We start from the raw sequence: 15,178 nt of genomic DNA, 5'->3' as shown, positions 1-15,178 counted from the left end.
AAATAGTAAAAAAACCAGCATAAAAAGATAAAATAAAAAACGATAGAATTATCAAACCCTATCTTGGATCAAAATTAAAGTGTTCTTAGTTAAATTCTATAAAATAGTAAAAGAAAGGCCAATTTATGAGTTCATTTAATGACTTTTTTTTTCCTTTTTTTGAGGAAGCATTAATGACCCATTTGTTGCTGTCTGAAATTGAAACCAAATTGATTTCAATCCATTGAAAGAAGCCCATTTCTTTCCTAAAGATTTCATTTCAATCTCCATTTTTGTCAGTCACATCTCATGGACCATGCTCTTGCTGTCCTTCCCTTTAAAATTTAATCCCATGTCTTAATTTTAAATTCAATTTCATCTCTATGCTTTTGAAAAAAAAAAGTTATTATTTTTACCCTTTAATTTTCCTTAAACTTGAATGGGGTCTTTATGGTTTAAAATGATAAACACGCTACACAATCTTAACAAATAAAGATATCTAAATATTTTATGTAGAGTAATGACTACTCCTATAGTCATTCAGTGATTAAAAACACGTCATCCTCTTTGTTGATGGTAAGAACCTCTCATCGGTTTTGTCTGTCATGCACCTTGATCATGTCCGGGTTCATTCGGGCATTTACCCAAACTAACTATTATTTTTATGAATGACTAATAACTCGATCATCACATTATACCAAGATCGCACTACAAAATGAGCTATTCTAATCTATCGATGTACACTTCGAGAACAAAACAATTAGTTTGTTGGACCTAGGCTCCTAGCATGTTATCAAATTGCGAATTTGAGTGGTTAATCCCAATCAATTCCAGTGAGGTCCATAACCAATGTGGTTTTTTTTAGAAAAAAAAAAAAGAAGAGGAAGAAACATAACGAATATAATTGAAGATATCAAAAACAAGATGCCAACGATTTTTCAATTACTCCTAAAATTAAACCAGAAGTGAAAAGAATAAAAAAAACAAAGAATCATATTAGGAAGAAGAACCAATACTCACATGCACCACCAATCGACGCGCCACGTGTCCTCTCCATCAGATCTCGGTCCAAGCGAAAAGACGAAAACACCCCCGACATCGATAACAACATCCCCGCCACCGACCACGCACGAACCGGGGGCAATTTCGGGGACATAAAAAAGTGGGAAGCTCGAAAGAAGCAATTTTGATACTCTCCCAGGTTCATTTTGGGGATTTAATACAAACTCTGAATCATTTGTTAATCGAAATTGCAATTCAACTTCGCGTTTTCCTTGATTATCGGCGAGAGGGAAACCCCTTGTTTTTTTTTTATTTTTATAATTTATATATCTGTGTTTTGAATTTGGAGTTTCGTCGGGAATCGTGTTGGGTCGTGGTGGTGTTCAATCGTGTTTTTTTTTCTGGGCTTTAGCGCCCTGTGGCCACTGAAATCGATGATAGTCAGTATTCGATGGACCCGTCGTCAGTTCAGAAGCCTCCTCCAGTCGAAGAAGATGAGTGGGGTAATGTTTCAATTTCTTTTCCCGCTTCTTTGATGTCTATTGGCTGTGGAATTTGTTTCTTTGGATTGAAAATTTTGGAATCTGTATCGGGGTTTTGGAATGTGGTTATGAACCCTAGTTTGGAACGGTCTGCTTTTGTTTCTGTCTGTATATCGATCTGTTAATTTTGACGTAATGTTGCTGCTTCTTTGTTAATCTGTACTGGAAGTTCATCGTGTTTTGTTTTCTGGGTTTGCTGGTTTGTAGTTGCGGAAAATTTGTTTCCCCTGTTTTCGAGGCTTTGTTTATCGGTGCCCAACTTTTCAGAATATGGAAATTTTGAGGCTCGGTTGAGTGAAATCTAAGGAGTTGCCTTTTGGAGAAATAGGTGTGATTGTGATGATTACAAATTGAAGTACATTGAAAGTCGAGCCAATTTTTGACATAAAAGTTTTAGATTCATAAGTGGTAAATCAATACCCTATTCATAACCGAGCTAGAAAAATGTCCAGTAGCCAGCCCGTGGATCACCCAAAACACAACCAACAAACTTTATAGTCCCAAACTACAGATAAATTCAAGCCCACACGAAGTCAAGCAGCCAAAAGAATGCTCAAGCTGAGCACAAAAGTAGTCTAGCTCAGCTACAAGCCTACAACTACAAGAAAGCCCACCTATAAACGTATTTTGAGGACACAACTTAACTATTAAAGAGTGCTTAAAGAGTATTAATGTTGCTGTTTGTTCTCTAAGGCTAAAGTTGATCACTTAGCTACTAAGTACACGAGAATGATTGCTAACCAATATTATGTTCTTTGCTGTCTGCAGTGGTTTCCTACGCGGAAAATGATGAATAGCTCTTTTTGATATCCTTGTTAGTTGCTTCATAGAATGTGTAGATTGGTATCTAGTTCTAGTTTAAAGGCTAAGGGTGTAGTGTTTTTATTCATATTTAGGAGATGAGGCATTTGTGTAGACGCTAGCTTGGAAATGGTAAACATTATAATAGCATTAGATTCTAATTTCTAACAATTTTTTTAGCTGAGAAATAATTTTCTAGGTGATTTGAACTTACAAAAGAGACAAGGGAGATTACAGAAAGTTCTTCTCATTGACCAAAAGCATACGCATAGCAAGAAAGAGCTACAAAAGATAGAGAATCTAAGAATTGATAAAAGGACTTCTCGTTGGTGTTTCTTTCAACCACAAAATTAAAAACAAAAAATTCCCCGGCGAATTGAAGCTGAAGGATTTCCTTTTCTCTTTTGAAAGAGTGCCCCATGATGTTCTTTGGCAGAAATGCTTGTGTTCATAGGGAGGGGCCACATACCAATGAAAAGTAGAGAGAATACAATTCCAAAAATTTCCAGGAAGAGATGCTGTTGTGACCCTGATTCTTTCTTGCTTAGAAAACGCAATCCCGAGGATATGCTGTTTTTAATTCTTGTCATGGGGATTAGCTCTCATCAGAAGAACTCAACCTTTTTTTGGATATTTGTCATGCCAAATGACTTAGTAGGTTGGGAGCTCCCCACTTTATCTTTATTTGCTAGATCAACGAAGTGTGAGTGAACAATAAACTGCCAAGTTGAGCTACAGCTATGGCAATTGATCCGTGCAATCGATTGGCTGAATACCAGATAAGGAGCGTGTTAGGGACGCCCATTCAAGAATTTCATCATCCTTAAATGTTTCTTCGTATGCCTAGGTTTCATGAGCTGGTTGTCCACAAGTCCAACAATGAAGTTTTTCAGGTAGACAAAGAGAAGAGACTCAGGTAAACCACGGGTAAATGGGCGTTGCCTGTCCAAAAATCCTCCCAAAAGTACGCAGATGAACCATGGCCAATAATCAATTTGATTCTAAAATGAATAAGATATGTACCCTGGGGCTTGATAATGAAGGAGATTCTAACATATCTGTTGTTCTTTTGGCGTTCGTTGTTTTTATGTTTTAGTTCCTTAAAACGCCCGGATGTTATATTGATCTTTGACTATAACTATATGCACTAATGAATCTTTTTCAACAGCCAAGACTAGACATTCCCTTACTTTATGAATAGTTCTATTGTTGTGGGGGTACTATAGTAGATGAGATGTTCATGACCAGGTTACTATCATTTCTTTTTCTGCCTCAGCACTAAGCTAACTTTTTTCTTTTTCGAGAATGATTTCCCTCAAAAGAATTTTAATCCTTCTTTGTTGAATGACAGCTCCAACTAAGAATATACCTCTGTTTATCTTCCTCTTTTTTGTTTTTGTTTGTAAAAAAAATAGATTTTTCTTTTTTGTTTACTATGGAGAAGAAAAATCCAAAATATCATTACACGAATACTTTTTCAACAGCTTCCAAGTGCTCGCTTGATACGATACCGATATGACAGACAATGAATGGATACTAGAGTATCCGTACTTCCTTAGTACCAAAATTTTTTTCCAAAACATTACACAGGAAAGATGTGGTTGCACTGTCTTCCAAAACATTACACAGGAAAGATGTAGTTGCACTGACAGTGCGTAGTAAACTTTTGCAACAGACACTGATGGGTTCGTGATTCCCAGCTTGGGAATAGAGGAGACAGATCAAACTAAAGTTGGCTCTCCAGAAGTAGAAATTTATGAACCTCCTCCAAAGGTAACCCACTCTTTCGTTAATATAAATGTCAGAGAAAAAAAATCAATTTGAAAATTGGCCTTGGAATTAGAGGATAAACTGTTTTGCCACTTGCTAGTATAAATATCCTATGGAATTCTCTAAATATTGTAGAGTCGGGTGGTGGTGGTGTTTGTCTCGGTAGCTATGTTCTTTGCTTTCTATGGTTCATATTTATGATTCTATTGATCAGGCTAAGGAAGAGACGACGATCTATCTTGGCCCACATGGTGCACCACCATCACAGTCGAAACAAGATTTGAATCTCACCAATCGTAAGCAGCGGTTAAAGCAGAAACTGAAGGAAGCAGATCGTAGGACCACGACGGGCCGGGAGAATAAGTTGGAGAATTTGAGAGAGCTTGTAGGTGGTGGAAAATCGAGCACCAACATGGCAAAAGGATCTTCGAGGGACTGGCTTGACCCACATTGCCATGAGGCTCAGTTTGAGAAGTAATGTCCACAGAGATCAAAGTAATTTATAAGACAACTTAAGAAAATTAGCATAGTTTTTTTCACGAGTCTATAACTGTCGTTTCGAGACTAATATTGCCTTTTCTCTGTATTTTTGAAACTTAATGAACGGAATTTATAACTATAATAAATTTTGTACTGGAACTATTTTGTTGACTAATCATTGAATGTTTTAATCTCCCCAACAACAATGCCTCAATCTAACAAAACTGAATCACTAGATGAATTACTCTCATCAACACCCTCCTCGAATTTGAATGTAGTGTGTTATGACTCGAACGAACCTCCATGTTCTTTAACCCGACATTTTGAGGCTCGCTCGCAAGTCACGGGCCTATCATGTCACCTGGATTCTATAAATTCTATCATGTCACCTGGATTCTATAAATTCTAATCCAGTAGCCTTGGGCGTCAAATCGTATTGACTCAGATACTCTGCACTGAAAAACTTGCTGAGATGCCTCATTCCACTGTCGCACAGAATCGTGACAATGGTTTTACCAGGGCCTATTGACTGTGCCACTTTCACAGCTCCTACACAATTCATGGCCGAAGAGCTCCCAAGAAAGAGCCCATCATTCTTCAACAGATATCTGATATATTACATTGCAAGAAGAATGATTAGTTGTGGCTCGAATCAAAGCATAAACATCGTTATGTTTTTTTTTTTTTAGTACAGCATGTGGGGTGGGAGATTGAACTCACAACCTCTTAGTTGGAGGTATATGCCAATAACCGCTGAGCTATACTCGCTTTGGCATAAACATCGTTATGTTGTCGTTTTAAGGTGAATAAAAATGTGCGAGAGCAGACAGCACCATTATGAGTCAACAGCTTTAATCCAAAATACTGAGAGAGAGATGAAAACATCAAGAAATGAGTTCTACAATGGCCACTAACCTTGACATTTCAACGGCTTCCCGGTCTGTTCCACGAAATGCACTGTCGAGTTTTGCCATCAAAAAGTTCTGCGTTAATCTGTTGATTCCAATTCCTTCAGTTATTGTGTCAAAAGGGTTCTTTAACCTTCGTCCTTCAGCCTCTTCTTTAGTGTACATAACTCCTCTTGTCACCTTGTTAAACAGGCCAGAACCAGGAGGATCTATGAGGAAACACCTGACATTTGGATTCTTCTCCTGCTTGAACAAGTAGAAAAGAACTTACACCATGGCTTCTGGCAAAATATAAAGCAAAGATTTGAAAGGATAAGGAATGCATATCTTAGTGTTCTCGTTCTGAAGATTTTTGTAACTGTTGGCTTGTTGCAAATCTTTGCTAATTGGAAGTCTTACTTTTAATCCTCTTTTGATAATGAATTTTAATAGGATAAGAATACAGTGTGTACCTGGAGAAACCTGGAAACACCAGCCACTGTGCCACCAGTTCCTGCAGCTGCAACAAATGCATCTACATGCCCACCAGTTTGTTCCCAAATCTCCGGTCCCGTACCCTCATAGTGGGCTCGATAATTTGCCAGGTTTTCAAATTGATCAGCAAAGAAACCACCTTTGCAATTACTTGAGCAAGATGAATCTTGGGTTTCTCCCTCATACATGTGACCATTGATTTGTTCCCGGCCTTTCACACATGATTGCTCTTCTTTTTTATGCTTCAAAGCTAGCTCATTGGCTTCTGCAGCTCTCCTCCTAGCAATGTTAACAAAGTGATCTCTGTGCGTAATCGACACCGGTCTTACCCTTTCAACATATGCTCCCAGTGCTTCAAGTATTTGAGACTGGTAAACAAGAAACAAGAATTAGTATTAAGTCCTGGAAACAAAGAACACCAGGACTCCTGAGTTTATGCAACTGCCATGGAGTATTAATGTAATGGTTCGTCGCCCACATCCAAAAATTCAGAATGTGCATACCTTCTCAATAGCAGCATCATCTGGAATAACCACATGGCACTTGCAACCATAAGCAGGAGCAACTGTAGCAAGACTTATGGCAGTGCTTCCAGCACTTCCCTCTGTAACTACACCACCCTCAACTAGCTTACCAGATTCTAAGGCCTACAAGAATAACCAAAAGCAACCTCTGAATCCTGACATTTTTAATAGATATATATGTGTGCATACACAGACACATTTTCTGTTAATATAGGCAGAAATTTAGTAGATGAAACACTATTAAAAAATATTTGATCCCAAGGCTTGTTTTTCCACATCTTAGCCATGCTCACTCGGGAGTACAATGCAATCGGCAGAAAAGCGTCTCTCCAATGCTAAAGCAGTCTCATTATTTAATTAAAGAGCACTGATAAATGGAAAGATTGTTAACCGAAACTCTCCTATTGCTTATGTTAAGTGCACAGTGTCTTCATAAAAGGAAAAAAAATCAATCCTTGACCCATTCTAATTCGGAACGAACCTATGAAACATTATTCGAGGGAGAAAAAGAAAAAGAAAAAGGATTTATCATTAAACTTGACTTGGAGAGAGTCAATGATAGAAAGGATTGGAAGTTTTTTCTTGTGCTTAGGAAAGGGGATTTGGGGAAAGGTGGATAAATTGAATGGTTGCATCCGGGAATTTAAGACAAGGTGACCCCTCTCACCCTTCTTATTCCTTCTTATTGGGGTTGTGCTAAGTGGTCTAGTTAAAAAATAAGTGATGGATATGCCAAGGTTCATTTCTCACATTTGCAATTTGTGGATGATATTGTAGTTTTGAAAGATGAGGAAACCTATACCTAAAATTAACCTAAACAATAGCTGCAATAATTCGGTATCCCCTGTTCATTCATCAGAAATCAAGAAGCGGCATCAGGAAAAAATGAACTTACCTCTTCAATGATCTTAACTGCAACTCTGTCTTTCACACTTCCACCCGGATTCAAGAACTCGCACTTCCCAAGAATCTGAAACCCCAAAACCACAACCAATAAAAGACGATATAAGAAATCAGAAAACGGAAGAAAAACTTCAGGCGATCAAAGGGATTCATTGGAGAGTGAGAGAGATGAATGGAACTCGCCTCACAACCGGTGGCTTCAGAGAGGCTGTTAATCCGTATCAAAGGGGTATTGCCAATGGCGTCGACCAGCCCATTTCTTGGAGTTGTCTTCGATGCAATTGCAGAGGAGGGCTTTGTCTTCCTCTTGCTGGAAGAATTCTTCGAGTGGTGCTTACCGAGGAAGTAAGAGAAGAGGACCATGGAAACAGAGATGGCCGCGAGAATGGCGCCTGTGGCTCGAACAGTCACAGGCGCCATGGAAATCGAAATGGAGCAGAAGGAGGAACGACGGCGGAGTCCGGAGTGGCGTCTATTGGTTGTTCCCGTTTTCTTTTGCCGACCTTACTTCCCAAATCATATTTGATGTTTCTTCTTTTCTTGGTAACTTTGTTTATTTTTATTTTTATTATTTTTTAATCTTTTTAAGGGAAAAAAATACACTTTTTTTTTAAATAGAAAAATATATACATACACAATTTCGGTATTGGAGCAGAATTTGGAGTATGTTACTGTTTGGTCTATAAAATTTTAAAATAGACCTTTTGATTTTTGAAGTTTTGAAAATTTGTTTTAAATAATCCTCGAGCATCCTTTAACTTTAATTGACATGATTGAAAAATGATAGTGAGTGAACTTTTCTAACTTGGTATTTTTAAATGAGTTGTAAAAAGATTAATTTTTTCATAATTTTATTATCTAAGGTGGCATTTTCTTTATTATTCCTCTCTATATCTTTTTCTCATCTTCTTCTTTGATCTCCTTGTCTTCTTGCCACTACTCACACCCCACCATTCGAATGTCATTCTTGCCCATCAAAGAGTCTCGCTAGAGAGAGAAGTTTTTTCTCTCTCCGGTGGGCGACGACAGGCAATGACAATGACGATGGTAGACAACGGTGGACAGTGGCAAGAAGATGAGAAGAAGAGGGGATAAAGAAAGAAAGAGAATGAAGAAAGAAAATGGTACGTAGATAATAATATTATGTAAAAATTAATATCCTTTTACAACTCATTAAACTAGCAAGTTAGAAAAGTTCAACCACCTATCAATTTGCTAGGTCATTCTTTCGTTAAGTCGACTAATGATGAAAGGATGTTCAGGGATTATTTAAAATAATTCTTCAAATTTCAGACATCAAAAGTGTTTATTTTAAAACTTCAAATACCAAACAAATATATACTCCAAAACGTAAAGACCAAAAGTGTTTATTTTGAAACTTGAGGGACTAAATGAGAATACTTCAAATCACAAGGACCAATGACTAATACTCTACCAAAAGTGTATTTTTCCCCTTTTCCCATTTTTTTTAGTTCAATATACACCAATATAGCTTCTAGTGAGAATATGTATTTTTAACTGGTTAAATTAACCTAAGTTTTCTCATGTATTATACTCAAGTTAAACTACGAATTTACTTTTGTTTTTTTCTTTTCAAGGGAAAATATCAACTTTTACGGCTGAACTTAGTAGGATGTATTGATTTTCATTTGGAACTTTTTAATGTCATTGAGTGTGATTATTTTAACCCTATATTCAATTATTACTAAAACTCAGGCGCTAATTTTAACAATTAAAAAATGTAAAAATCTACTCATCAGTTTAAACAAAATTAAGCTTGGTTAATCTACATGCCCTTTCCTGTCTTCTCTCTTTTAAATGAGATACCAACTATAAAAATCAATATTTTAAATGGCAATAAGAATATGGAAGTCTAAATTTATAGAAATGTCGATGTCAATAGATATTTTAAATAAAAAAATTCATATCAAATAACAAATAAGTATTTTACTCTTTTTAAAGAAGTTAAAAATTACTACTATTAATTTTAGTGATGTTTGATTGATATTTTGTATATTTTAACAATTCTTCTGCCATACTATAGAAGTGTAGATTCACCCTTATGTCGATATCAAATCCATAAACTGATAGACATGAAAATATTGATGGAAATATCATGTCGGCGGAAATTTAATACCTAGCCTAAACCCACCCCAATTTAACATACCCATGTACAACTTCCTAAATCAAAATTTTGTAGTCTCTATAGGATTCTATGAGTTTTACCAAATTATATGGACGATAATGAATCTCAAAAAAGAATATTGAACGAATTTGCAAGCAAAAGTGCTGTTGACATTCCTCGCAGATCCCTAAGACAAGACAAAAAATGCACTATAATTGCAAAAAGCACTGCAAAAAAGTACTTAACTCGTACAAATCAATGATGGCCACTTATCTTAGGAATTAATTCCTATATGTTTCCAGGCCACCGTAATCCCTTCTGGTTAAGACAATTGGGCAAGTGTTATATCGGATATGGACAAGGTTCCTGATTGATCAAAATCAAGATCCTCGAACTCCTTCAGCACAGGTGAAATGTCATCTTCAGTAATTTTCCCCATCTCTTTCAGCTTGTATATGACAAATTCTGCAGCCCTGTGGAAGAGTAAAAACGAAACAATAAGTGCCGACTTGAATGTAACTCAACTAGTCAATGTATTAGTAACAACAACAATGAAGATCATACAAACAGGAATACAGTTGAGAATTGCTTGAGACTTACCCGACGACCCCGTCGTCATCAATATCCGCTGCCTCGAGGTCTATGTCGGTCACCTTTCTACTTAGAACCCACTTTACCAATGACCTTTGTCTTCTTTCAGTGTTTAGCTCAGCAATGTAAAGGAAAAATTGTGCCAGAGTGATGGTACTTATCAAAATCCAGAAAATGGCGAACACACGCCCCCACCTGGTTGAGAAGCTTTTATCACCATAGCCTAGGGTGGTGATGGTAGAACATACACAATAAAATGCATCAATGAGATCTAACTTCTCAAGGGTAACTAGTAAGGTAGTCCCCGAAATGATGAAGAAAAGAAGAAGGAGAAACACCACTATACACTTGTTTCTAGCTTTATTAGTATCATATTCTTTTGTGGTGTCACAAGGGCCAGGATTTTGGTACGTATGCAAGGCATTAAATAGCATGATTTCCTGCTTCTCTACCAAATAGTCAGCTGCATTGCTTAGTATTAGACCAATAAGAGCCATTCCTGTGAAAACAAAAGAACAAGCCAGTAGCTTTGCACCGGGACTGTTCGGGACAAGATCTCCGTATCCAACGGTTGTCATTGTCACAATTGTGAAATAAATGGCATCAACTATTCCGTTTGTTTTTTCCCCTTTGATTTGGTTCCTGGCAAGGTAAAAACATAAAGTTCCTATACCCAAGTAGACTGTTAAAACTATGGCTACCCTTCTAAGACTCGGGTGTAGATTTCCAAAAACAAATCCTGAACGTGGAACTGAACCAGTGGCTGTGCCAGTGCACGTGCTGGTGGTCTCTGGAAGAGCGTAATCACCATGAGGAGCACTCTTAGAGCGCCTCAGTCGTCTTTTGCTTCTAGGAATATCTATTAACCTTGTTCTAGAAGTATTAGATGACGTTGATAGCAGTGGCTGTCTTGCTTCCTTGCTAGCCATTAAGATAATTCAACAAACTACCAATAAGAGGAACCTGCATAACCACAAAAATATTCAAAACCAAGTTACTCTGTTTAGTGGATGCATTCAAATAAAATCATATTCCTTGGCATTAAATTTCTGCCTTTATAGAAAACATGAAGTGCCATCAGTCAGTGAAGAATATGAACACGAAAAGAATAGTCTGAAGCTTCTACATTAAGTTAGGGAGACTAAAGGCCAACTTAACAAATGATACCATTTTCAGATAGTTGTCATTTCAGTTTCCAAAAATTTTCATTATCGAGTTCAACCTAAAATGACAGCTCCAGTTTTCCGTGACAACCAACTAGACATCAACCTTTGTATTAATCTGCCTCAAACTCAAACATAAAATCACTTCAAAGTATCAGCAAAATGAAATTCAATTCCAGATTCACTCTAAAATACTACAAAAGAAAACTTGACTATAGAATGAATAGGTGTCCCAAAATTCAAAATCTATCTTTCTCTAGTTTCCCCCTCCTGAACTTGTGTGTGTGTGTGGATATAAGAGATAAATTTCATTCCAAAAAAGGAGATACAACAAAATCCAAGGGGGCAAGGCATCTTTAAGCTGAATTTTCAAATCTTTAAGCTGCAAATGAGGGTGGACGCACCATATATGTATCTCTGCCTCACAGTTATGTATCACACTCTTCCAAGAACATACTATCTTAGCATCCAAGTCACTAGATCTTGAACTAGCAGAGAAGATGAGCGGCAATCTGTTAGAGTATTGCTAGGAATATATTCAGAATGTTATTAAGAAATTAGTTGCAGTATAATGGTAATTAATTGGTAGTTTATTAGAGTAAGTTAGGAGTGCAGAAGGTAAGGATTATTTTGAGGAATCGATCCATAGCGGCTAGATTGCGGCTAGATTTTAGGAGAGAGATAGCCCTCTCGAAAGGCTATTGATATATTGTAATTCCTTTTCAATATTGCAATTTAGTTTTTTGCTGTTTTCTTATAATCGGGATCCCGACACAATCAATTAAGGATACTAAACTTTAATTATCACCCGCTCTTTAATTATCACCTGCTTTCATTTTTGTCCATTTTTGTCCACGTATCTATACTAAAACTCAACCAATTTACTTGCCAAGGAATAGAATCTACTACGCTTAACATATTATATCAATCAACATACTTTACTACAACCATAACATATATACTCGTCAACATCTAACCGCAGCAGATAATCAAACAAACAATTTGTTTGGGGTGGTCTAGCATCAAGTTCAGAAAAAGTTAAGATAAAGGACAACTAGGAAAAATGGTTGTCACTAAATTCCAATTTCAGTGTTTAGTTCAGTTGAATTTTCAAGTACAATATGTCTTTTTCTACCTTGTGGTACCATGCACCGATTTCACAATCGTAACAACTTTCCAAAAAAAACAAAATATCTATATATAACATCCAAGTCAAGTCCATCCAAGAATCGCGCCAGGATGAGAAGCAGTTTGACGATTATAGACGTCAGCTATAGATCCAATCTAAAGTACTAATTTCAAACTTCATCCACTGTTACCATGATCTCTACATAAACCGTCTCCCATAGAACACAAATAATTCACAACAAAAAAGCTCCAGAATCGACACTATCAAACAGCGAAAAGGCCAAAAAAAAGCAATCACAGATAATAATTTGATCACGAAAACTTCAACAGTAATAAACTCACTAACTACGCCGTAGCAGAGCACTGACAAAAAAAGGAAAACTCAGAACTCAGAACTCAGAACTGATTTCATTGCTAATACGAAAAATTACGGCAAGATCTGAGAAGAAATTTGTACATGAGAAAGAAGGATGGAAGCTTACAGCAGATTAGCATTCGATTTGGAGAAGATTTGAGCTCCAGATGCTTCGAGTAGTAGTAAGTGTTTCGATTTCCTAAGCCTTTGGCTTTCGATTTCGTAATCGTTGTTTGAAAATTATGCTCTCTGAGATTTTTTCGGGCTGAATTCAGTTGAAGAATTGGCCAACGATGGTTTCTGGCAAACGCCTTCATCTCCATTTCCCACCGCGTGATGAGTTGAATTATTAAAAAATAATTATCGATTATTTCATAAGAATTAATAATAATAATATCCCAGCTTGGCGAACATGTTGCAGTAAAAAATAATAATAATAAAAATTAACAATAATGTTAATATTCGAGAAGCAAGTATAGTGATTCATCTGCTATGAAATAACAAATCTTATTTATTGAGTCTAAATTATTCCTAAAATGGGTTGGATTGATATTAGTCTGGATACAACAAAATAATTCTATTAGATCTAATGTATTTATCAGATCTAATAAGTACCTTGTGTCAAAATTGAGAAATTCTATGGTTCGAATCTTTAGTATTCTCTTATTTATTATCTGTGTCTACTATTTAGGCAGAATACCGCCACCTATTGTTACTAAGAAATTGAAAGAAACGGAGGAAAGGGGAGAAAGGAGGAAGAAATAGATGGAAATAGAAACCACTCCAAACAAAGGGGACTAAACAAGAACAAGAGGGATCCACCGAAGAAGAACTTCTCCTTCCTTTTCGAAAGAAAAGGAAGATCCGAACAAAATCGATGAAACTGAAGAGATCTGAGTAAATGGAAAGGAAAAAACACATGATGAATTCACTTTAAAAGGACACGCGGGTGTAAAAATAAGCTTGCCATGTAGAAAGTTAGGAAAGATCAATGTGTTAAAGCCTTTCTCCAGAACCTCGAAGATACGATGCAGTCAACCTCTACTTGGTCGAAAGATAACCAGTAAGCTCAATCAAACTCTACTTGGTCGAAGGTGACGTCATCTCTCCGATTTTAAGAATCTAACAAATCGACTATGTATAACTAATTCTCCGAAAGTTTAATTGAACAGTCGGATGTCTCTAGCTATTACTTGACTTCTTATAAATAGAAGTTTCACTTTGATCCTAGGTACGAAATCTAACATCCGCCTAAGATCATGATTGAATCATATTGTGCATCTTGATATTTTTGTTTGTGCCATAATCACATGGTCCGATTCCATTTTGGTTGATTTGGTAAATTACTAACTCCAAAAATTTATTTTGACATATGATATATGATTGCGAGTACCTTATCTGACTTTTTTTTTAATTATAATCTGACTTTAGACTGTTTACTTACAAAATTTTATAGTTTTAGGCGTCGTTTGTTTTTCAGGAATGTAGATGACCAGCATCTAGAGATGTTCGGAATTTCAAATGCTCAGAATGTTAGATGTCCGACATGTTTAGATAATTACGTTTGTTTCGTAAGAATATTTTTAAAGATATGCGGAAATATTTGAATAGCCACATTTGTTTTGCAGGATTTATTCTCACGAATATGTTAAATTTATAAAATGTTCCAAAATGATCTCACAAATATTATATAATTTGGGTATGGGAGTCTTTGGGCATTGCTTGGGCCGAGTCTTAACGCTCGACATGCAGTTAGCTCAAAACATGTTCATCATGTGGCCAAGCGAAGCGCACCTGCACCTGTCTTTGTGAAGGGTGAAGGTGAAGCAGCCAATTCCAATAGACTTATTGGAGGGTCCCATTGGCGGGTCCCATTGGCGTGCATCCAGTAGGAATTGAACCTACGAATTCGCCAATTATGAGTTGGGCTCTTTAACCATTCAGTCATGGATGCTTAGCGGTTTTTTCTTCCAATTTAGGGTATTCGTCACCCAGCTCACTACTCACAAGCCCCCAACAATAAATGTTTGCGTCCCTCGATCCTAGAGTGCGGTTAATCTGCTTATTCTAGTGAACAAAGAAACTCCATGGGTGGGGCCCAACAATCAAAAGAGGGCGGACTTGGTTCGCTACAGGGGGAGGCATCTACCTCATCCCGATCACAAGGAGAGGTTCACCATGATGGGGGGTAGTTCTTTTTTTTCCCTTCCGGAAAGAATGAAATGCATAGGGGACCATCCTTTTGTTGCGGCATGCTCCTGAGATTTACGGATTCGCAGAGGGCCTCAGGCCCTACTTAGTTGACTGACAATGACAAAGGCTTACGGGGGGCCAGTCCAAGATCGTATTGTTGCTCTACAAAGACAACAGACGCTGAACCCCCGCCCGCCCCGACGTGGAGTCGCAACTCTTCTTGTAGAAACCTCCGTAAGG

The 15,178-nt window shown here is 37.1% G+C and overlaps 3 protein-coding genes across 3 annotated transcripts; 1 reads left to right on the top strand and 2 right to left on the bottom strand.

Moving 5' to 3' along the window:
• Window positions 1-1,111: 1,111 nt before the first annotated feature.
• On the top strand, window positions 1,112-4,749 carry LOC111010385 (Na-translocating NADH-quinone reductase subunit A). Its single transcript, XM_022283770.2, has 3 exons — window positions 1,112-1,484; window positions 4,000-4,097; window positions 4,309-4,749. The coding sequence occupies exons 1-3, from the start codon at window positions 1,433-1,435 to the stop codon at window positions 4,570-4,572; spliced, it is 414 nt and encodes a 137-aa protein (XP_022139462.1). The 5' UTR covers window positions 1,112-1,432; the 3' UTR covers window positions 4,573-4,749.
• LOC111010384 (Pyridoxal-5'-phosphate-dependent enzyme family protein) lies at window positions 4,721-7,912 on the bottom strand. The gene is made up of 6 exons (XM_022283769.2): window positions 7,567-7,912; window positions 7,376-7,450; window positions 6,460-6,603; window positions 5,935-6,324; window positions 5,490-5,725; window positions 4,721-5,182 (listed from the first exon to the last, which is right to left on the bottom strand). Exons 1-6 carry the CDS (start codon window positions 7,801-7,803, stop codon window positions 4,960-4,962), a joined length of 1,305 nt encoding a protein of 434 aa, XP_022139461.1. The 5' UTR covers window positions 7,804-7,912; the 3' UTR covers window positions 4,721-4,959.
• A 1,716-nt stretch (window positions 7,913-9,628) lies between these two features.
• KCO1 (Outward rectifying potassium channel protein) lies at window positions 9,629-13,101 on the bottom strand. The gene is made up of 3 exons (XM_022283704.2): window positions 12,873-13,101; window positions 10,109-11,062; window positions 9,629-9,981 (listed from the first exon to the last, which is right to left on the bottom strand). Exons 2-3 carry the CDS (start codon window positions 11,026-11,028, stop codon window positions 9,831-9,833), a joined length of 1,071 nt encoding a protein of 356 aa, XP_022139396.1. The 5' UTR covers window positions 11,029-11,062; window positions 12,873-13,101; the 3' UTR covers window positions 9,629-9,830.
• Window positions 13,102-15,178: the final 2,077 nt, after the last annotated feature.

The sequence above is a fragment of the Momordica charantia genome, assembly GCF_013281855.1.
Source record: "Momordica charantia cultivar OHB3-1 chromosome 11 unlocalized genomic scaffold, Mcharantia_2.0 BLBB01000011.1, whole genome shotgun sequence".
Classification (NCBI taxonomy): domain Eukaryota; kingdom Viridiplantae; phylum Streptophyta; class Magnoliopsida; order Cucurbitales; family Cucurbitaceae; genus Momordica; species Momordica charantia.
The sequence above is the reverse complement of the archived record's forward strand: the minus strand, read 5'-3'. Positions and strand labels throughout refer to the sequence as shown.

Bases quoted from the DNA above. Each gene is read 5' to 3' on its own strand.
- LOC111010385 (XM_022283770.2), top strand. From the start codon at position 1,433: ATGGACCCGTCGTCAGTTCAGAAGCCTCCTCCAGTCGAAGAAGATGAG. The intron at 1,485-3,999 runs GTAATGTTTCAA...CTTTTGCAACAG, and splicing joins AGTCGAAGAAGATGAGTGGG to ACACTGATGGGTTCGTGATT. The intron at 4,098-4,308 runs GTAACCCACTCT...TCTATTGATCAG, and splicing joins TTTATGAACCTCCTCCAAAG to GCTAAGGAAGAGACGACGAT.
- KCO1 (XM_022283704.2), bottom strand. From the start codon at position 11,028: ATGGCTAGCAAGGAAGCAAGACAGCCACTGCTATCAACGTCATCTAAT. The intron at 9,982-10,108 runs GTAAGTCTCAAG...ACTCTTCCACAG, and splicing joins GATGACGACGGGGTCGTCGG to GGCTGCAGAATTTGTCATAT.
- LOC111010384 (XM_022283769.2), bottom strand. From the start codon at position 7,803: ATGGCGCCTGTGACTGTTCGAGCCACAGGCGCCATTCTCGCGGCCATC. The intron at 6,325-6,459 runs GTATGCACATTC...CTTGTTTACCAG, and splicing joins ATGATGCTGCTATTGAGAAG to TCTCAAATACTTGAAGCACT. The intron at 5,726-5,934 runs GTACACACTGTA...TTGTTCAAGCAG, and splicing joins GTGTTTCCAGGTTTCTCCAG to GAGAAGAATCCAAATGTCAG.